Source organism: Anabrus simplex, chromosome 2 (assembly GCF_040414725.1).
Source record: "Anabrus simplex isolate iqAnaSimp1 chromosome 2, ASM4041472v1, whole genome shotgun sequence".
Lineage (NCBI taxonomy): Eukaryota > Metazoa > Arthropoda > Insecta > Orthoptera > Tettigoniidae > Anabrus > Anabrus simplex.
The window spans coordinates 378,742,408-378,766,148 of NC_090266.1; the positions used below are offsets into that span (position 1 = coordinate 378,742,408).

The window sequence follows — 23,741 nt, forward strand, 5'->3', positions numbered from 1 at the left end:
AGAGTGAGCTCCAATAGCTGTCCCTCGATATCTCGCTCAGTGTTGCGTATTATCTCTACTGTATTCTTGATTAGTGAAGGACATAATTGAACATAATGTATTCGAAAACTTGAAAATCGATACTTACATTCGAAACAATATTCTCGAGTTCAACATAACCTTTAAAAGTCGATATAAGCCATAGGCCTAATTTGCGCGGTACAAGATTTCCACCAACTGACTACGAACAGTACCTAGGTACCGGTGACCAAATTACAATGGAAGATTTAAAGAAAAAGGGATTTCGCCATCATGTTGGGCGCTTTTGTATCCAATGTGCTTTACTTTATTAGATTCGAGAATTAAAAAATACTTGTGGTCGATTGTTTGGCTTGATGTTATTAGGTTTTTCGAACAGTTTGACCGATCAAAGTTGCTGATCTGAAAGAAGTTTTCAGACGAAACCGACGAAGTTTCCCCGGTAAAACTGAATGTAAGGTTGCGAGACTTTTAAGCTGCGTACCGGTAATTAATGTTTGAAGCCGGCCCCATGGTCGAACTTGCCTGCCTCTCACCTGGAGGACCCAGGTTCGATTCCTGGCCAGGTCAGGCATTTTTACCTGGATATGAGGGCTGGTTCCAGGTTCACTCATTCTGTGATTACCTTTAATTGAGGCGCTATTTAATGGTGAGATGGGGACCCCGCTCTAGACAGCCAGGAATAACGGCTGAGAGGATTTGTCACACTGACCATGCGTCACCTCGTAATCTGCAGGCGTTCGGACCGAGCAGCGGTTGCTTTGTAGGCGGAAGGCCTATTGGGGCTGTAGTTTGGTTTGGTTTAGGGGTGTTTGTAAGATTTTAAGTATACATATTTCATTTTTGTGATGTTTAGCCAAATTGTTCATGGTTCATTATTCCCGGATTTTCCGTTTTCCCGTGTTGTACGTTTTTTTACGGTGGTCCCTCCAAAAACGGACAATCGAGGTTCCACTGTACTTCCAATCATTTAATTAAGTGGATAGTGCATAGAGGTGATGTCTGAAGAATTATATCGAGTTCAATGTTTGTATGCCCCAGCTCACACCGGTCTCATTCGACACTCCAAAGCGTTATAAGTAAGTGACCAGTAGTTTAGAAATGGTGCCCCTCGCACCCAGCATGAGCTCTATGACCTCGATGCCCTCAAGGTTGTATAGTTGAATCTGCCCATAACAGAATCTGGATTAAGCAGAAACCTGTCTTTATCGGAATATCTCTGTGGTCATTTTTTTTTTTAAATTCATTTAAATGAACATTGGTTAAATGGAAACTGTCCATCATGGAAATGAAAGGGAAATCAGGCAGATAACAGAAATTATTAAATTAGAATACCGTTTGAGTATTTTGAATTGTTCCATCTGACATGTAAAAGTTATTTCCATGACATAGGATACAGGACTCACTAACTCACTTCCTTGTTACACTGGGTTGGCCTCAAGTACACAGACCTATTTCCCGGAGGGTAAGTACGCTGTGCTACCGAGCTTGATAGCTGTAGTCGCTTAAGTGCGGCCAGTATCCAGTATTCGGGAGATAGTGTGTTCGAACCCCACTGTCGGCAACCCTGAAGGTGGTTTTCTGTGGTTTCCCATTTTCACACCAGGCAAATGCCGGGGCTGTAGCTTAATTAAGGGCACGGTCGGTTCCTTCTCACTCCTAGCCCTTTCCTCTCCCATCGTCGCAATAAGACCTATCTGTGTCGGTGCGACCTTAAGCAAATAGGAAAAAAAAAACTGTGCTGATAACATTTCCTCTAACAAGGACATTCCTTGAGCTAGGCATTGCATTGTGTTTATGTGGTCTTACCGTACAGTAATTACCTCAACACTTCGTGGGCGGTGGCAATCCATGGCCGTATGTAGTGCAAAAATTGAAAAGTGCATGCATAAGTTTGCAAAATATACTAAAAATCTGAAAATATACCCAAATTAACCACATGCCTTGTTTAAGAGAGGAAAATCAACTTTGTTGAAATGGTCTGAAGACAAAATAAATATTGTCTCAAAATTTTTCACTGGATGAATGGCACAAGGGACACTCAATATCTGACAATGGTTAACTTTGGGTACACATTCATCTTCTGTATGCCTGCCTGTCAGTCTCATTTCCTGATATGGGGTTGGGGATGAGGTGAGAAAAACTTATATGGCATGTTTGTATTGGTGGATGCCCTTCACAAAGAATGTCAACCTCAGTTGAGGAGCTAATGAGGATGAAATGAATTTGGATAGATAGATAGATAGACATGATTTATTTTAGCTGGCAAAGTTAGGGACACGTGTCCCTGTCTTACACTTAACCAGTGAAATACATAATTAACATAAAAATATATAACATACTGCATAAATGAAAAAAGAGACTGAAACAAATTACTACGGTACTATGCTATCCTGCTGTACATAAAAATAACTATTATAATACACAATATAAATTAACATTTTGCTTCCTGCGAAGAAAATAATATACAACAAAGAACGAATTACAATTTCAATAATAATAATAATAATAATAATAATATAGATAAACCTACTAATATTTACAATTAATTTGTCCAATTCCAGAAGTATATCACATTGACGAATGTTCAGTTTTCATGTGTTTACTGTGGGTGAAAAACATTGCAAAATGGGGATAGGGATAAGGATAACTATGCAGGAAAACCACAGCTGAGTACTTTCTAACACTACTGATGAATAATAATAATAATAAGAAGAAGAATGGCCATAAGAAGAAGAATAAGAGGAGGAAGAAGAAGAAGAAGAAGACTGTCACACTACGAGCTCGTTTCATAGAGATATTTTGAACACATACTTTTAAATCTTCCATGGTTTGATATCCCTCTGACCTCCTGCGGAAGGAAGTTCCATTCCCGGCTGGCCACAACAGTGAAGGAATTGTTGTAAGTTGAGGATTTATGCTTAGGAATAGCGAGCAGTGTCGAGTTCAGCGCTCTGGTGTTTTTATCATGGTGTTCAGAAAGGCTATGAAATCGTTCATACAGGTAAGATGGGGACTGTAAGGTAAGGATTCGGTTCAATGAAGTCAGGGTATGCAGCTTGCGTCTGTCTTCAAGGCGTAGCCATCCGAGGTCGACGTAAGACTGGGTAACATGATCTGAAAATTTCAGATTACATATAAATCTTACACAGGCATTCTGTGCACGTTGTAGTTTATCTCGAAGCTCGGTTTTCACATCTTTGTAAACTACATCACAATAATCGAATATTGGAAGAACGAGGGTTTCAACTAGTTTCTTCTTTAAACTGAACGGAAAAGTAAATTTGAAATTGTTTAATGTGTGCAATGTAGCAAAAACTCGTCTACTCACAGATATTACCTGATCCGTCCACGAGAGGTGCTGGTCAATGGTTACTCCGAGATTTTTTAAGCTCTTGCAAAAGGGCACAACTTGATTTTGAAGTTGTACGTCGGGGATGGATATGCGGAAATTGTCGGAAATAAGTCTTGGGTGGGCAATTACTATAGTTTGGGACTTTTTTGGGTTCAAAATAAGTCCATGCTGGTAAGACCATTTACTTATGGCCTCTAGATCCATGTTAATTTTCTTGATTGCTGTCAAAACATCTGTTGGTTTTGCATGGATGTACAATTGTACGTCGTCAGCATAGATGTGACGTTTACAATGTGTCAGCTGATTAGCTAGGTCGTTGATATAGACAGAAAATAGCAAAGGAGCAAGGGTTGACCCTTGTGGGACTCCTCTTTTTACATATTGCCACGAAGAAAATGCACCTTGATTGGTGACACGTTGTTGACGTTCGTGTAAATAAGCTCCCAACCATCTCAGAGTACTGTAGGAGAACCCTAGGTGATAAAGTTTGGATAGGAGCAACTCATGGTCTACAGAGTCAAATGCTTTGCTGAAGTCCAATAATACTAGGATAGTCAGTTTTTGCTCGTCAATAGCCTGTCTTATATCGTCAGTCACGCTTAGTAAGGCAGTACATGTACTGTGATTGCGTCGGAAACCTGACTGGTGTGGGTCTAATATGTCGTGGTCGTTGAGATAGTTGGTGATTTGATTATGCACTATGTGTTCGAGTCCCTTGGCTACTATTGACAGTATATTTATAGGTCTGTAGTCACTGTTTAGTCTAGGAGATTTTATCTTTGGTAAAGGATGCACCAGGGCCATTTTCCAGACAGTTGGAAATACACTATTTTGAAGGGAGAAATTGTATATGAATGTCAATACTGGAATAATAGCGTCGATAATTTTCTTTAGCATTATAATACATATATTGTCCACCCCTGTGGATTTAGTTTTGATTCGCATGATAGCCGCTTTCACTTGAAGGGGTGAGACATAACTAAAATAAAATTTGTCTCTGCCTACGGGTGGTGTGTTGTAATTTGCACACAAAAGATTTTCTTTTGCTTCTTCGTTTAATTGTACATGGGAGAATACGAAGTGATTATTCAATTCATCAAGAGAAACTTCCAAATCGTCTACCTTGTCCGGTTTATTTAGTCCAAAATGGCGGATTGACTTCCATAAAGTAGCGGGTCTTACGTCAGGTTTTATAAGGTCATGGGCGTACCGTAGTCGAGCGTTTCTTACTGTCTGAGTCGTTTTATTACGTAGTCGTTTGTAATAGATAAAGTTTTCCTCTGTCGGGTAATGTTTATATTTCCTATGAGCTGCATCCCGCTTAGCCATCATTGCTCTAATATCATCATTTAGCCACGGGGAGAGTCTTTTACAGACGCGTGCTGTTCGTCAAAAATTTGTAGTATCATGTTATTGAAAGTGGTGACCATGTCGTCAATATTAGTTTTATGAGTTATCTCCTGCCACGGCATCGAAAAAGCGTCTTCCAATATTTTTTCGTTGTTAATACGGCTATAGTCTCGGTAAGTCACGTACTTAGGTTTATGTTTAGGGCATTGCAGTGCGTAAGACATAAAGATGATGTCATGGGCTGACAGTCCGGGAGCAGATGTCTGGCCGTGATGTAATACTCTGTCAGGGTTGTTCGTTACTATTAGGTCCAGTAGTGTGTGTGAAGTTTTTTTAGTGTGGTGAGTTGGAGAAAGTGGGAGGACCGCCATGCTGCATGCCTGAAACGTATTCAATAGATGGGTGGCTTCGGAAGAATCTGGATCTAGAAGATTTGTATTAAAATCTCCCATCATTATAAAATGTTCGTGCATAGGTAACAGTCTGTTAATATCAGTCTCTAAGTCATTCAGACGGCGAGCTTTAGGTGGTTTGTATACTACACCTACCAAGCATTTAACAGTAGCGACCTGTATCTCTATGAATATGTATTCAGGTTTACGCTCGTACTGTTGAGGCGACTGACAGATAATTTGAGGTTTCAAGCGCGAAGAGACAAAAGCACAGACCCCACCTCCCCCTTTGCCAAGTCTGTCATTCCTCAGAAGGCAGTAGCCAGGTAATTCAAGATTCTTAGCTTGATGTTTGACTTTCAACCAACTTTCACTGCATAAGATGATATCAAAGGACAGTGGAATGAAAATCAGTAAGCGGGAGGAAACGGCTGTAGCCTATGCATAGGAACCGTCCCAGCATTTATCTGGAAGTGGAAATAAAACTATTTTCAGGACAGCAGACGGCAGAGATCAAACTCGCGCATCTTCTGAATGCAGAGCTTGGCTTCATGGCCATAGTGTACCTGCTACCACTTGGTACATATTAGTCCACTATTATGACATATATACTAAGAGCTACTTTCGATGTTGGCTTCATTTAATGTCTTTTTTTCGTTAGAGAGTGGAAAAATTAGTCAAGGAAGAGTCACAGCAGTTGAACCTAAAGTCGACACAAATAACATAAATAAGTAATAAATATTGTACAGGGTGTGTTTATCAAAGTTTGACGGCAACATTGGCCCTTGATAAATATTACGAACGGGAATAATGTTTATAATTCCAGGACAGCTATTACTTATGTCCCATCCACTCTGTCGCTGCCAGTGTCACTTTTGTGGTTGTTGCTCTCAGTTGAGCTGAAGAAAGAATCTTAGTTTCCAGAGTACTACACACTAAAATCCAACAGTTCTTTGTATGTATAATCCAATTTTAATACTATATGACCATCATTAATCTGTTGTTGTGGTGCCATTTCACAGGAAAACCATCAAAATATGTAATAAGCACGCATACGAAAAAATGTGTCATTTAATGCGTTACGCAAATCCCACTAACAGGAGGAAAAATAAACCATTGCAAGATACTGAGGGGATTTCCCTCATCAATAGAGTTGAAATACTTTCTTCCATCTTTGAACATATTTGTATACCTCATCGGCTATTAAAGCCATGAAATTCTAACATAACATTTATGTTTCCACCCTGGGAGAAAGAAAAGTAGAGCATATATATATGCTTCCACCTGTGAAGAGTTAAGTCTGGGTTGTAACTATGCCTTCAAAAATGAGAAATGTGTTAGACCTGAATGCTAAACAAATAAGTTATTTATGCATGTGAAAAAAGAGATTTTATCGGTGATACAAATTGTCGAAAAGTTTAAAGTTTGAAAGACGCCAGATTACTAAATTTTAAAGGAGGTTAAATGTGAGTGGCTAATCAGTAATTGTTCATTGAAAAACAAATTAAAGAAGAAAGGAAATGAACAAAATTATGTGGGACAGGTTTATTTGTGCGAGATCAAAGAAGTTTACAATTTTTGAGCCTATGCTTTTACAGAGAGCAAAGGACACTGCTGAAAATTAGGAAAATATGACTAAAGCATCTAACAAATGGCTGGATAAAGTGAAACATCATACTGTACCTTTCAGTTTGCATTTTACCCCCTGTGGATGGGGGAAGCACATAAAGAATACACCCACAGTATCCCCTGCCTGTCTTATGAGGCTACTAAAAAGGGAACCAAGGAATCGTAGACTTGGAACCACGAGGCAATCTATGATTAGTATTGTTATGCGAGGAACACCATTGGGTCAACTTTACTTGCGATTAGTACTACAGTAAAATGTCATTGTAACTAATGCCAGTTTATCGAAATGTTCAGAATAGTGAAATTATATGTAGGCCCTTTCTCTTTTCCCTATTTAATGTGTATTAAAATATTTCATTGTAATGAATTTTGAACTATCAGTATAACAAATTAAAATGTGACCTTTTTGCCTATATTTTTCATGTTTTTTCCTTCAAAATATAATTGAAATTCATCCTGTTTTAATCACCCGGTATTTCGCACAACAGCTAATACCAGGCGGCACACTCTATACAACACACAGATAAAACTATCTGTTTACAAATCAGCAGAAGGTAAGCAAACACATCACAATTCTGATGAGCGGCTTGCCTATCCAACAGCAAGTGAAGATTATTTTATTCAGTATTGGTGTACCGGTACTGAACATCATTATGTAGGATTAATTTCTTATACATAAAAAGCAAATTAAAGCCAATTTTCTATTAAAAAATCTTCTAATAGTGGGGTGCGCGGATTGGATTACAGTATTTTCATTTACATTATACGATTCAGGTAGTCATTTTCCATGCATGTACGCAATTGGTTGAGCTGGATATCTATTTCAAAGTAACCAATACGTAAGAAGTAACGCTGTTGGCTGGGTAGGAACATTACGGTTTCACATCTCTACCTTCAATACTGCATTTTGTTTATTCACGTCTCATGACATGTTCATTGTTTATCTTTCATTCGTGAGGCAACATGTGTATTAGTGTGACAGTTAACTCTTACGCCAATATGAATCAAAAGAAGTGAAAGCAGTTTTCTTTAAAAGAAAAGTGTGAAATACTTTGGGAAATGAGAAAGGAGGAAAGAGGGGGAGACATAGCGAAGAGGTATGGCATCAACCCTTCTAAAACAGAAAAGTAAGGTAGAGTAGAATACTGATGCTACCCTTGGCCCTCAATGAAAGCGGATGAGGACAGTAGACTATGAGGGGGTGGTCAATACGTTGTTTGTCGAAATGCGGACCAGAAACATTTCCTGTCAATGGCCCTCTGTTATGCGAGCATGCACTATCCTTTGTACATTCACTTGAATTTCTGGAAATTATGGGGAGTACTGGTTGGCTTCATAGGTTCTGGGAAAGATATGGCATTTCCCACAAGATTGTAAATAAAGTTGCATCTTCATGGCAGATGGAAACACTATTAGCTGCCTCGAAAGAATATTCGCCGTTGGATATTTATAATGCTATTTGCTTTATGTCACACCAACACAGATAGGACTTATGGCGACGATGGGACAGGAAGGGCCTAGGAATGGGAAGGAAGCGGCCGTGGCATTAATTAAGGTACAGCCCCAGCATTTGCCTGGTGTGAAAATGGGAAACCACGGAAAACCATCTTCAGGGCAGCCGACATTGGGGGTCGAACCCACTATCTCCCAGATGCGAGCTCACAGCGTGCGTGCTCCTAACTGCACGGCCAACTCGCCCGGTTATTTATAATGCAGACGAGATTCCATTATTCTACAAGTTAATGCTGAACAAACCACTTGTATTCAAGGGAAATAAGTGTTTTGGGGGCAAATGCTCAACAGAACGGATATCGGCTCTTTTGTGCACCAACTCGACAGGGACGGATAAACTGAAGCCTCTCATGGTTGAAAAGTTTGGGTAGCCAAGGTGCTTCAAGGGAGTACAACATCTGCCCTGTGAGTATTGGCACAACAACAAGGCATGGAGGACATCAGTGATCTTCGAAGAGTGGTTGTTGTCCCTGGAACGTTGAATGAAGGCCAAAAAGAGGAGAATTCTTCTCATCTTAGACAATCACTCCTCTCGCAAATGTATACCTCACCATTTGGAGGATGTAAAATTTTTTTATTTTCGCCTTCAAATACTACCTCAGTTCTGCAGCCAATGGATCAGGGGATAATTCACATGGTGAAGCGGCAGTACCGAGCTCGTGTGGTCCAGCGTATACTATGTAACATTGGCTCAGAGTGACATTAATGTCAACTTACTGGAAGCAATGCAGATGTTCATTGCTGCATGGAGATCACTGAAAGAAGGGGCAATCAGGTACTGCTTTAGAAAAGCTGGAGTGGGTTATGGGGAAAACAACTTCACAGAAAGTGAAGAGTTGCATGCAGAAACAGAGGAGAACTGGAAGCATTTGTGTGGAAAGTTAAATGTGCCAACAAGTGTAAATCTTACTGATTATGTCAGCATGGACTGTGCTGTGTTAGTGGGAAAAGAAATCACTGAAGAAGAGATTCTAGCAGATATTATAAGTGATAGGAATCCGTGTGATGATGTGCAAGAGAACGATGTGCCTCAAAGTGTTCAACAGAGTTTGACTCTTGTGCAGGCAACAAATATGGCATATATCCTTCAGGATTTTTTCTGTCAGGAAGTGATGTGCCAGAACCTGTGTTAAATTCAAGTGTAGTGTCTGGGAGTGTTCAGAAGGAAATCACAGAGTTGTTCAAAAATAAAGTTGAGTTCATAATGTACTGGTACAGGGTAAAATTTGAAATGTTGAAAACTTCTTGCCAGTACCTGTACTTCTTATCTTTACCTATATATACCTCTCTCTCTCTCTCTCTCTCTCTCTATATATATATATATATATATATATATAATATGTATCCTAATTTTCCTCTCATTTAATAAATACATTATTAGTAGATACACGAAGACAATATTTACAGTATATATATTGGTAATTGAATGTATTAAGAGACGAGCAGATAGTATAAATATTAAGTTTATGGTGCTGTTTAAGCAAATGAACAATTGATGATTGGTTGTAGAGTATAAGATGTAAATAATGTGGAAGAACTGTGTGAAGATGGTGTGAACTAGTAGAGTAGTATGAAAATTATTGGTGTGTTTGTAAGGTCGGTGTTGTGGACTGTGGGGAGATGACAAGGAATGGTGGTTGTTTAAGTATTTCAAAAGTAAAATAAGGGAGCAAATAATGAAGTGAAGGATGTTGTATATCTAGAGTAGTAGGTTAGAGAGTAGAATGGTGTGTCTAAGTGAGAAAGAGCAGACTGGAAGGTACGTGATGGGGAGTGCGGGACATAAGAAGTGAAAGGGTGGGGTGGGACTCACCCATCCCAAGGTAAAAAAGATTAAGCATATCTGCATATGGGGAAAGAGAAGTAATAAGGACGAATGCTGTCAATCTGAAGGAAGGGTCAGCCATATACAACAGGCTGGACAGAAGATAAGAGTGTGACAGGTCACATGTTAGACTGGCTTTCGCCATATGTGATCTGTTGCAAGCGATAAAAATCATTGTTATCCGTATTGAAGATATTGAATGTAGGATGCTAAAGGTTTGTTTTTTCCACCTATTCAATACATATAAATTTTATAATTAGGAATTTATTATTGATTCCATTTGAGACATGTTTCGCCCTTCATTGAGGGCATCATCAGTCAAAATATCACCTCAAGGAAAAAAATCAGGTAACTGGTTAGTGGTTGACATGTACAAATTAATACATATTATTAATACACATACAAAAATTAAGTATGGGAAATGGTTGTACAAAAGTGATGGTTGAATAAGAATAAGCGAAAGTTTCAACCCGCAACATTTTCCTAATTAGCAATTACCCACTAATAACTGTCACCATTGTTGCCGTTCAAACGCACGGAATACCCATGAATCTCCATCCACACTGACCAGTCTCCGTACCGATCTCGGCGCTGCAACTGGAAAACTTTCAGCTTGATGCCTATAAAACCTCATTTGGCTATGCAATATTTCCCTACCCCCGGTGATTTTAACTAAAATAAACTGCTCTACATATTTCTGAAATGTCAATGCTAATTCCTTCTTCCAACCTCTAAAACATCAGGACGCACTTGGTACTGAAATTTTTTATCCTTGCGCACCAGCTGCTCTTGTGTAATTATGTATATAATTGTAAATTCTCAACTATTCAATTAGATAATGTATTTACTATATAGTTACCAACCATTGACATTAGTTTTTTATTACAAACATTTACGCTGAATGTTATAATGTAAATATTTTTAAAACTTTATCTCAACTGTTCAATTGAATAATGTAAATACTGTATAGTTACCAACCTTTGACATTAATTTTTCGTTACAAACATTGACGCCGAACACTACACCTTTTCTCCCTTAATTGTTATAATGTAAATATTTTTAAACTTTTTATTTTCCTATGATTGCGTCAACTGTTTCTCCAGAGCACCACTGCCGAACTCTACTATGTTAATTTTAGGCATTGGTGCTGACTTTTCATCTATAAACCTATATGTTCAACCATCACTTTTGTACAACTATTTCCCATACTTAATTTTTGTATGTGTATTAATAATATGTATTAATTTGTACATGTCAACCACTAACCAGTTACCTGATTTTTTACCTTGAGGTGATATTTTGACTGATGATGCCCTCAATGAAGGGCGAAACATGTCTCAAGTGGAATCAATAATAAATTCCTAATTTATAAAATTTATATGTATTGAATAGGTGGTAAAAACAAACCTTTAGCATCCTACATATGTGATCTGTTGCGCAAAGAATGGGAGGAAACAACATTGTCAGCAAGTTACCTGTGGGGTCTGGTATCCAACCACACAGGACGGGGCTGGTAGTGGTGTCCATGGGTTGGACGGGCAGTTTCCCTTACCGAAGGAGATACCATGACCAGCCAGCTCTTTTAACTTAGACTTAGGCAGTAGAATAAGCTAGTTAGGATGTTAGTGTAGCTTGTAGTTAAGGTAGCATATTACATGTGGTGCTGGCTATCCGCGCATGTGTGGGATGCTACAGAGTAGATTTAATAGATAGTAAACTTAGACTTAGGGGGCAGTAGTGGCTTGTTATCTTTATTACCTAACTGATGGTATGTACTATGGTGGTAATAAAGATATGTATGTAATAAATACAGTATTAAGGTTTTTTACGTGAAAATTCATGTTGAAATAATATAGATTCTTCAACACGTTTAGCAGTGGGCGAGTTCTTAAGAATTGACTTATTTCAGTATAACAGAACTTCACTATAGCAAATTGATTTCTGAGGTGTTGTACTGTTATTTTACTGTATATTACATGTGCCTAGTTGTGCTCTCTCATAAAGAAATAATCACTGCTACCTGAGGAACTCGTACCACTACTGCCTCCAGCTGGGTCTGTGATTAGTAGAAAGAGGTTCACTATGGGAGTAGTACCATTATATGAAGAATGTGTTAGGTCTGTGTTGCCTGTGGGTGGTGTCATAATGTGTGATACACTGTCGGTCTACTTTTTCTATGATTAGAGGCACTTGTTTTTCGCAAAGCGTGAAATCGTGACATTTTTGCAAAATTTTACGAATTTGGCTCAAAAACGCAAAACTATTTACGGTTAAGCAAAATTGCAAAATAATTGGTAAAATTATTTGGAATTGCATCATTTGAAGTCAACGACGGAGATTTGAGGCGAGTTGTGGCAATAAAATCCAATAATCGATGCCACAATCGACCTTGTACCCGTTCGATATATATATCGAAAGCTAAGATATAGTATATCGATTATCGCTAAATTAGCTTCCAATGAAGCGAGAAATTTATCGTATTCATAATTACGCAATGGTGTGAACGTGTCCTCTTGCCTGTTGAAAATCGCTGCTGATCGGTGCGTTTAATCTCCTATTTTTTGCTCAGTTTATTAAAATGGTTGGGACAGTTTTTGATCGAGAAAAAGAATTTGCATCGGAAGGATTTTACGAGTTTGACAAAACTAGAAAGATATTGATATGCAAATACTATAATGCGCGAATTGAGTGGCAGAGTTTCACATAAGAACAACAAGGAAAAGGCTCTAACGACGACAGACATCTCAAGACAAGCTAGTTTCACAGGCACTAGTTCAGCGGCAAGACGAGCAAAATACGATAAAGACGAATTCATTTTATCTACAACTCAAGTTTTATGGAGGCAAATATTCCACTGGAAAAAGTTGATCATCCGAAGGTGAGAGAGTGGATGGAGAAATACATACCAGGTTTGTGCAATACTACAAAATTTTTCTGAGAAAGAAATTTAAGGTTATGTTTTTCTAATGACTTTGTGCGGTTATGCTAGTTTTCTCGTTTAATGACATTTAGGCCTAGATAATGAATGCTAGATCCCTCATTTACTTAAAATTATAAATGATTTAATTCATTCAAATGATGTTAAAGAGCCCTCTAATATTAGGCCTATTGATTTTTTAAGGTGCTGGAGACTTGCCCACAGCTGGAAGACTGCGGGAAGGTTCTGAACCTTGAATCATCAAAGAGGAGGAGGAAAGATTAAAAGAAGCTGTGAAAGACGAGGGAGTTTCAATTCTGTGTGATGAAACGACTGATAAAAAAAGGGCAAAGTGTGTTTATGGTTCTGGTAAAAGTGCTTAGTTGTGGCAATAGAACAGTTCACAAGTTATTTGTAGGGGGAGTTAAAGTTATTGCAAATGCTAATGCTTCAGCATGTTCACAGGCAATTATGAATGTAATTCACAAACTTGAAATTCAGTAATAGAATGTAGTTTCCATAACATTAGATTAAGTACGTTACACAGGCAAGTGCATAAACACAGTTAGGGTTTTAGATTCAGAAGAGTTAGTACACATGCAGTGCTGGGCTCATAAACTGAATTTGGTGGGCAGTGTGCGGGCTGTGGAACTGAGTGCTTTGAACCAGTGTGTTGTACAGGCAAAACACATCTTCCTTAATACACGGAAGATAAAGCATGTATACATTCAATTCTTGAAACAGAAATATGAAGACGAACCCACTAAAGCTAAACTCTTCTCTATTCCTGTGATCACCAGGTGGAACTCATGGTTTAAAAGTGTTGAGTACCGTGGAGAATATCTTCGTGATCAGTCAGTAATGTTGTTAGTGAGAGGGCATTCTCAACGTATTGTAATATAATGTCTGTCTCTTTCAGACTGATGTGTAAATGATATACTTAGGCTAGGCCCTACTTGTTAAAGTGACAGCTGATACAATTTTTTCAAATTTCCATGCTTTGATATAATATGTAATACTGTATGTGTTCTGAGCAGAAGCATAACTCATGTATATATACGTATGAAAAAATACAATGTTGTTATACTGTAAATGTGTTATCAATCAAGTTCTTGGTTTACCTGTTATTGCTGAAAAGTGGAAATAAAATTTAGCAAAATTATTGACAAAATAAAATAAAAATAGCTAAAAATATATATCAAAATAACTTAAGAAATGGCGAAATTAGGCAAAAATTTTCAACACAAACAAGTGATTAGTACCAATATGTGAGCAACACCATGAGTATACATAGCCTGTGATGAATACTACTATGCGAGCAACACCATGAGTTCACCTGGTCTGTGATTAGTACGACGATGTGAAGAACATCGTGAATTTAGCCAGTGCCCATGATTAGTACCTTTATGTGAGGAACACCATGGGTCTCCATTGCTTGTGCGTAGTGACATACTCTGGGTCTACTTTACCGGCATGCGAGGAGCACCATGATTCTTCGTTACCTGACATTAGTACTACTATAGGAGAAATATCACTTTACCAGTGATTAGAACTATTACGAAGGGCCGGTGACCTGGATTTTGGACCCTTTGGCCAACAAGCATCATCGCAGAAAATAAGGCATTGTGAATCAGATCCACTGATTGTTTTGGATTCATGGTCATTTATCCATCATCTGTTTCAGACTCTATACAGTGGATACATTTTGAAGTTTTAATTATTATTTCATTGCACCTCCTATCATTAGGGGCCAACGATGTAGCATTTAGGCCCCTTTAAACAAACATCATTACCATCATCAGTTTTGCATTTATAGTGAAAATGAAGTAGTATTGAGGCACAGTGTGGTGTAAGTAAGTTTTTTGGTTCTTCATTGTGGTGTAAAAAGTGAAATTAAATTATGTATGTACCTAAGTAAATAATGTACTGTAGCAGTATTGGTGTTAATGAAATAAACAAACTTTAAATGTATTTTTCACCTGTAACTTGCATCACACGTTATGGGGTATGTAATTATACATTTACTTCAATTCTGCATGTAGAACTGTTCTAAATGGAAACCTGTCAACAACGGAAAAATTTTACGGCTCCATACTTTTCCGTTATGGGCAGGTTTGAATAATATAATAATGTTTTGGCTTTATGTCCCAATAACTACTTTTACGATTTTCGGAGACGCTGAGGTGATGGAATTTAGTCCTGCAGGAGTTCTTTTGTGTGCCACGAGGCTGATGTATTTGAGCACCTTCAAATACCACCAGACTGAGCCAGGGTCGAACCTGCCAACTTGGGGTCAGAAGGCCAGCGCCTCAATTGTCTGAGCTGCTCAGCCTGGCAAGGGTCACGTTTGACTGTACTTATTGAGGTAATAGGGAATGTTTGGTGAATATATCTTCTTTTTTCTTCTTTGTCGACTTCAGTGGGCTGTTGAGCATGTGATTCAAATCTGATTTTTTGATCAAAAGTGAAATCCTTTATGCTTCTTGGTTTGAAGGTGATAATGTTGATTGTTTTAAAATGATTCCAAATTATTTCAGTTGAGAGGTATTTTTTCTTTCAAATTCCACTGTGTATGAATGTTCAAAAATTTAAAAAATTGTGGTACATAGGAAGAAAAAGTACACTAAATGCATTTGTCATAACCTTTTTAATGTCAAAGTTGTGTTAATTTTTGATTCAGACACATTTTTATGGTACTAATATGAGTTCAGTTATACTGGTATTTAGTTAACTTGTTTGGCCATTGTAATCACAACTGACAGTACTCATTGATCATCATGAGAAGAAACAGAGGACAGTTGTACTATACTATGGTCCAGTGTCTGAAAATCTAGGTTCTCTTCTACAAAAGTAGGGTTATTCAGTAGCGTTTAGATGTAATTCTCATTTTTCAAAATTATTAAAAACAAAGAAAACGTCAGTAAAGAAAATAAAAATTGTGTTTATAAATTACAGCATGGTGACTCCACTTCATTTACATCATTATGATGGCAAAATTTTAAAATTAGCCCTAAAGAACGTATTAGATCATGGAAATTACATAAGCCTGCAGAGTCACAGTTTGCCGAACACCTTATAACAAACAATTTTTTCAATCTGGATCAGCATCTCAAATTTCTTCTTATTGAAACCAAGGAGTCCATATTGAATTCACTAGAGACACTGAAGTATGGTAAAAATAACCAAGAAATGAACAATCTTGACCACTCTGTAATTAATCATTGTACAATTCCACCTTAGCTTATTTCTCCTGCCCAATTTTTCTTTGTCAGTACCATATGTTGAAGTCAAACCTTCACACTGCAGAAAGTACGTCCAACGTTTTTTTAATGTACCTTAGTTTGTAATACTAGATACATGGAGTCTGTAATTATGATCTCTAGGAAAAACTTGGCATTTTTATTCTGTTTTATTTGTAAGCTGAGGATGGCTTTGAATAAATTCAAAAATTAAGTTCAGAATTGGAGTAATTGGTGATAAAATCTATATCTCAAACTTAGTATATCAGAACAAGAGATTATTTCATTTTTATTTTTACAAGGAAATATCCATTATATTTATTTGTTCATTCTAGTTTGCTTGGGAACTGGAAATAAATCACTTGTGGACTGCATTATACAATGGACTGACAGTATATTTTCATGCCATGTACTCAAAAATTGTTTTAACAATTTATTTTGTTTCTGTAGGAAGGATCATGATCCTCAGCAGCTGTTGGCATCCATATCAGATGATTCAAAGGAGTTAGTCGTTGGTGGCGATCAGGGTACTGGGAAAGAATGGTATGAACTCTTGGTTATACAAGACCTGCATCAACTTGAATTGAATGAAAATCAGTTGATGACAATTGCTTCAGTTTGTCAGTCAAAGGAAGCTGTTCAGATACTATTGGATTCGGGATTACCTGCTCTGTTGACTCAGTGTGTTGCAGGTAAGACAGAGTTTCTTTCCTTCTTACATTTTGGTATAGCATTTGCTTCATTGATTTATTAGTAATTTAACTGAGAATTATGTGCAAATTGCTTTGAGGACCCGGATGTTTTGAAAGAACATATTTTAAATTTATCCGTTGAATAATAAAAGGCTAATACTTTCATGAGCAATTGAATTAGACATAGCTCTCCTAGTGGGGAAATAGCACTGTGCTCAGCTCTGCGAGTGAAATAGGTAGACATGGCACGTAACAGTGAGGACATCATATTTTGTTCAGGTTGTATGTGTGACAGTTGACTACAGCATGGGTAAGATACGGGACCTCACCTCATTTGATAGCATTCAGACTCGTGATTTACTAGTTTCATGTCCGTATTGACAGACTACACATATACATTCTGTTCCAACATTGACAACCGATAATATCTGACATTTCCAGTGTAAATAGTCTACATGATTTCAATCTCCAGCCAGCCATTTTATTCAACTCTGGACTTATTTCTAGTCATATCAGCACTAATTTTAATCACGGTAAGACTGGAAAGTGATACAGTAAATATTTTAAACAAAACCGAGTTTTTATTGTATATTTTTATATTATTCTTATTAATTATATACTTATGTACTACTGTTTTATATGTATGTCTTATTTTTGTACATCACGCTGAAAATGACCTTGACGTACGTTGAAACCTGTACTTTAGACATAATTTTTAGACCAAAACCAAAAAAAAAAAAAACTCCATGGCACTACAGCCCTTGAAGGGCCTTGGCCTACCAAGCGACCACTGCTCAGCCAGAAGGCCTGCAAATTACGAGGTGTCGTGTGGTCAGCACAACAAATCCTCTCGGACGTTATTCTTGGCTTTCTAGACTGGGGCCGCTATTTCACTTTAGCTAGCTCCTCAATTCTAATCACGTAGGCTGAGTGGACCTCGAACCAGCCCTCAGGTCCAGGTAAAAATCCCTGACCTGGCTGGGAATCGAACCGGGAGGCCTCTGGGTAAGAGGCTGGCATGCAACCCCTACACTACGGGGCCGGCGATAGTGTTTAGACATGCTATTTAAATTAAGTGTTGATGGTTTATTGTATTGAACAACTTGACAGTATATGTACATTCGTGCGAAAGATTTTTTAAATGTATTTAAGTCAATACAGAACCAAAGATAAAATTTATCACATTGATTCTGACATTTTGTTCCCCAGCTCACAGAGCATGACCATGACTTGATAATCTCTTCCTCTCATTCAGTCCTTGTCTGATGTTCTCAGTGGCAAGACTCTGGTGTATTTTACCTGGGAGAAAGTGATACATCATGATTGATATGCACACAGTAGAAAAAGTAGATAATCTATATATATAAAATAACTTGTCCTGACTGACTGATTCATCATCGCCGAGCCAAAACTACTGGGCATAAAGAAATGAAATTTTGGGGATACATTCGTATTAAGATGTAGGTGCTCGCTAAGAGAGGATTTTTGGATATTCTGTCGCTAAGGGGGTGAAAAGGGGGTTGAAATTTTAAAAAGAGTGTATCTGTATCTCTAAACTTTTAAAGTTTATAGATGTAAAAATTGGTATTTAGAATCTCCTTTAAAAATAAAGAAACAAGTACTTTTTTTTTCGGAAAATCCCAATAGGAAGGGTGGAAGAAAATGTGTTGAATGCCTTTTATGAGGCTACTTATATTTCAGAACCTGAAGATATTACAGACCTGAAAATTGGTATTTGGGATCTAGTTTAAAAATAAAGAAACAAGTATTTTTCTTTTTGGGAAATCCAAATAATGGGGGTGAAAAGCGGGGTGAATATTTAAAATGAGTGTATCTACATCTTAAAACTTTAAAAGTTTACAGATGTAAAAAAGGTATTTAGAATCTCCTTCAAAAATAAATAAACATGTATTTTTTGTTTTCGGAAAATCCCAATAGGAGGGGTGAAAAAGGCGTTGAATGCCTTTTAATGCGGATACTTATATCTCAGAAACTGAAGATATTACAGACCTGAAAATTGGTGTTTGGGATCTCCTTTAAAAATAAAGAAACTTTTTTTTTTAATTTGGAAAATCCAAATAGTGGGTGTGAAAAGGGGGTGGATTTTTAAAACGAGTGTATCTATATTTCAAAACTTTAAAATTTTGCACATGTATAAATTGATATTTAGAATCACCTTTAAAAATAAAGGAACTTATATTTTTTGTTTTCTGTAAATCCCAATAGGAGGGGTGAATAATGGGTTGAATGCCTTTAATGACGATACATATATCTCAGAAACTGAAGACATTACAGATTCTAAATACCAATTTTTACATCTATAAACTTTAGAAGTTTTGAGATACAGATACACTCTTTTTAAAATTTCAACCCTGACCACGATGTCACAATCAATCAACCAATCACTACTGATCTGCATTTAGGGCAGTCGCCCAGGCGGCAGATTCCCTATCTGTTGTTTTTTTACCCTTTTCTTAAATGATTGCAAAGAAATTGGAATTCTATTGAATATCTCCCTTGGTAAGTTATTCCAATCCCTAACTCCCCTTCCTATAAACGAATATTGGCTCCAATTTATCCTCTTGAATTCCAACTTTATCTTCATATTGTGATCTTCCTACATTTAAAGACACCATCCAAACTTATTCGTCCACTGATGTCCTCCCACGCCATCTTTCCACTGACAGCTCGGAACATACCACTTAAATAGCACTTGTATGTTTTATTATTCATCCACCTGTTCAATACAATACAATTTTTAAAATTAGGACATTGCCCTTATCAAAATTGTTAACATGAAATTAATACGTTAGATGGTACATGTTTCGCCTATCAATAGTAGGCATCATCAGCCACATTTTTCACCTTAGGATCGATCAGGTACCTGATTGGAAATAATTTATGAATGCTGTTAAAAACTATGTCATTTCAAATGTATTGGAGATTGTTAAACAACTATTACAATATAAAATGTAGTATGCTGTTACTTGACAATATTTGTGATAATACTGGAGTCTAAAAACATGACAATTATTTGACGATTATGATATTTTAAAAGATATTACAATAAAGATAAAAATCAGAAACCACATTCCATTTAGTTGTCAGATGACATGTTGTTAAAAACTTACGGAAAGTTGAGCAATGGAAATGGTCGTTGGTTCTTGAAGTTAATAAATATTGATTTTCATTTATTTGCTTATAAATTTTTGAAGAATTTTCATATGGCCTGGTTTCTTTTGAGATAATAGTAGTTGGAAATGTTGGTGCCGTAGGCTATATTGAAGTCTTTGTAGGCATCATTAGACCATCTTCTTTGATGTGGTAAGAGTTTGTAATGGGTATGGCTCTTTGCTGTTGGGCGTGTTGAGGTGAGCGTATTAGTTGGAAGGGAGCATTGTTGTCATTTGGTGCTTAGCCAAAGATATGATGAGCCACTTACTCTAAAACTCACAACGTTCTAACATCTCAGAGGTCGAAGGGAACTCATCATATCTTTGGCTAACCACTGACAAATCTACCCACATCATTCGCTCATTTACGTGTCTATCAGAAACTATGTTGCGTGCAATAGTATTTCTGATAAACAACCCTACCCCAGACTCTGCCCTTCCCTTTCTAACACCCGTCAAGTACACTTTATAATCTCCTATCTCTTCCTCGTTATCTCCCCTTACCCGAATATCACTTACTCCTAGCACATCCAGATGCATCCTCTTTCCTGACTCAGCCAGTTCTACTTTCTTTCTTCCATAAGCCCCATTAATATTGATAGCTCCCCATCGAATTCCATTTCGTTCGCCAAGTTGTTTCCAAGGAGTCCCTCGCCTGTCAAATGGGAGTGGGGCTCTGTTACTCCCATAGGTTCGAGGCTTGCTTAAAATATTCTGAGCTCGGTAAATTCATGAAGCAAGATGCTGCCCTACTTACACATAGTCCAAGTGAGGATCTCTCCTCTAACCGGTTATGGACCACCGGTGAATTGTATAGTCCTAGCCGCCTGAGCACAAGGAGGGCCATGACTCAGAATATGTCCAAGATGCCCACTCCCATTCCATAGCAACTGGTATCCCGACTCTCAGGACCACTTACTAGGCCATTCAGCCGTTGTCCATGGTTCACAAACTAGGACGTGACTACAGTAACCCACACCATGAACCACCATGCAGCAAAATCCAAACATGGGATCAAGCCCTTAATTACCTTCTGCTTACAAATCTACCCGAGGCAAGTTACTCAAAAATGACAAAATGCAGGACTTAAATATGAAAAACACGTTCCCGTTATCAAAATCCCACAATAATCCCATGTCCTAAAAGTTAGCTAAACCAGGTATAAAATAGATGCCGCTGTCCTATCTTTCGAGTTTTAAAGCCATGCAGTGCTGTTCATATATCCTAATACATCCACGCTCGTTAAATTAAACTTTAAACAAAAGGCCAATCTCTGCTGTGACACACGGGTAGAAGACTCAAATATTTCCAAACATGACATGCTTCATTCAGGAAAAACCAGGAAGTTACTGAAATAACTAACACTTCCAACTGGAGGAAATTGCCATAATAATAATAATAATAATAATAATAATAATAATAATAATAATAATGACATTTTTAATGACACCCGAACTCGTACAATTTGAACTTGGAATATGAGATTGCAGTGGCAGAACAAATAACCCACCAATAATTTTCCATCACTTATTACAATGCGCACTTGACGCCACAAAAAAAAAAATATATATATAATTACACATAAACAAATATAAAGGACGACACTAAACAGAGGTTTGGGTCAGAACCCCACCTGCATTCACACACTCTAATACTTTATGCAAATTACCTGGAAAATGTGACGGCATGTTGACGTACCCTTTGAAAACCCGTCATCTAACTAAACCTATCCATTCATGGAATTGAATTTTAATCCCTTTTTAAAGTTACAGTTAACCAAATACGTTCTTGCATCTCCACTTCAAGAAAGGAAAGTATGAAACCCTGATTAAACAGAAAATATTTAAATCATAAATTATGCTAACCACTCAGCTATGCAGTTACAATAAAAATAGCAGATTATGACTTCATGCATATAGTCAGAAATGTACTTTACAATATTTATATTTCAGTGTAAAATCTATTCTACATCTTACTGAAACTTAGGACATAGTGCGGTAGAACAAAATACATTTAAGCCTAATAACTTTACATAGCAGAACCTAACCTATCCCCTGGGCAAATTAAAACATGTGCTCACACTCATGATTTCATAGAAAAGCTGTTACTCATTTTATTTTGAAGGTTCAGCCGTTGGCCTTCGGACAGCCATCTGCCATTCTTTTAGTGATGACTCATTGTCACCATGATGTTTTCAGGAATGAAGACGAACACTCCGTACATCTCCATCCTTGGCGAAGAATACCCTGTGCTGCTGCCTTGCACTTCTCTCTTGCATGTGGAATGTCGCTATGACATACCATCCATTTGCTGATTAGAACTTGGTCAGGGAATTCTACAATTTAATACTCCTGCCCATGGTTACCCATGACCGAGAAAGCATATTTTTGTTCTTCAGCGTGACATACACCACCGTTTATCTGACATTTGAAACTGTTTGTTTTCTTTCCCTCTCACTCTAAGCTACCCCAGTGTTATCTGACATTTCTACAGACAACATTTAGTCCTACAACTGGACCGGAAATTGTTCTTGTATCCCTTGAAAGTTAGCGATCTCACACAACTATGAAATTAGAATAGGCAGGCCAACTGTACAAGGGGGTACCCAAAAATAACCAGAATAACATTGCCATGTGCGAAGCATGTGTAGTGTGCATTTCTACCACTAGGCGTGTATAGCGCAACTCATTGCCAGTTCAGTGCCGCCTGTGTTGTCGACCTGGCTTGTTCTGTTCATCTGCAGTGATTGTTTTTGTTAGCACTGGTTTGTTCTTGTTTTGTTTTTTATGATGGCAAGTTTAAGCCTGACCTGGCTCTGTGCGACTTTTTCTTCTTTCAATGCATGAAAAGGGGCATGAAAGGACACTGATTTGATAACATTGAAGAGGTTAAAAGAAAACAACAAGGGAGGAGCTATCAGCCATATCTATAGATGACTACAAAAAATGTGACACAGATGTTGATTCCCATAGGTAATCTGAAATATTTGTCCCGAATGAGACAAAGTCTCTCATAGTGCATTGGCACTGCCGGTGGCTCCAAGTAGACTACACAGTGGCCTCCACGGTATGCACTAGCCATGCGTCTTGGTGGGTGTGCTGTTTACCAACTGGTGAGTCCAACTTAGGACACTGGGGCAAAACACTGGTAACCAGGAATGAGTTACCTGGAAAATTTATAATGTCCAATAACGGACCATTTATATTGGTACAAAAAATATTTCGAACAGTGGAAGCACTGGTGGGACAAATGTATTAGTTGCAATGGAGAGTATTTTGAAGGGGATAAGGTTGTTTTGTAAAAGATTTGAAAATATATAGCTTTTAAAAAATAATTCAGGGTGTTTTTTTTTGTACCCCCTCGTACAAGCAAATGTTCATTCATAATATAGTCCGTACCACACATGTTTATGCTGTGTCTGTTAAGATTTTTACAAGTTCATATCCGCCTGAAACGATTAGTGCCCTTGGAACAATCTACACGTGCTTATGTTGTCCTTATAGACCCTCATGCCTATGAGAATTTATACAGAGCTCGATCACACTGTAGTATTTCTGTATCAAAGTCTGAGCACTTGAGCTGAAACTTAAGTTGTCCTAGCACACAACATAATTTACAAATACCATATTTTTCCTCGCT

At 37.7% G+C, this 23,741-nt stretch overlaps 1 protein-coding gene across 1 annotated transcript in view; it reads left to right on the forward strand.

Moving 5' to 3' along the window:
- Bruce (BIR repeat containing ubiquitin-conjugating enzyme) overlaps positions 1-23,741 on the forward strand; it is a 1,406,664-nt gene that overhangs the window by 942,346 nt on the left and 440,577 nt on the right. Inside the window, exon 48 of the mRNA XM_068225988.1 lies at positions 16,688-16,929. Coding sequence (XP_068082089.1) covers positions 16,688-16,929 — 242 coding nt within the window. The remainder of the gene's footprint in view (positions 1-16,687; positions 16,930-23,741) is intronic.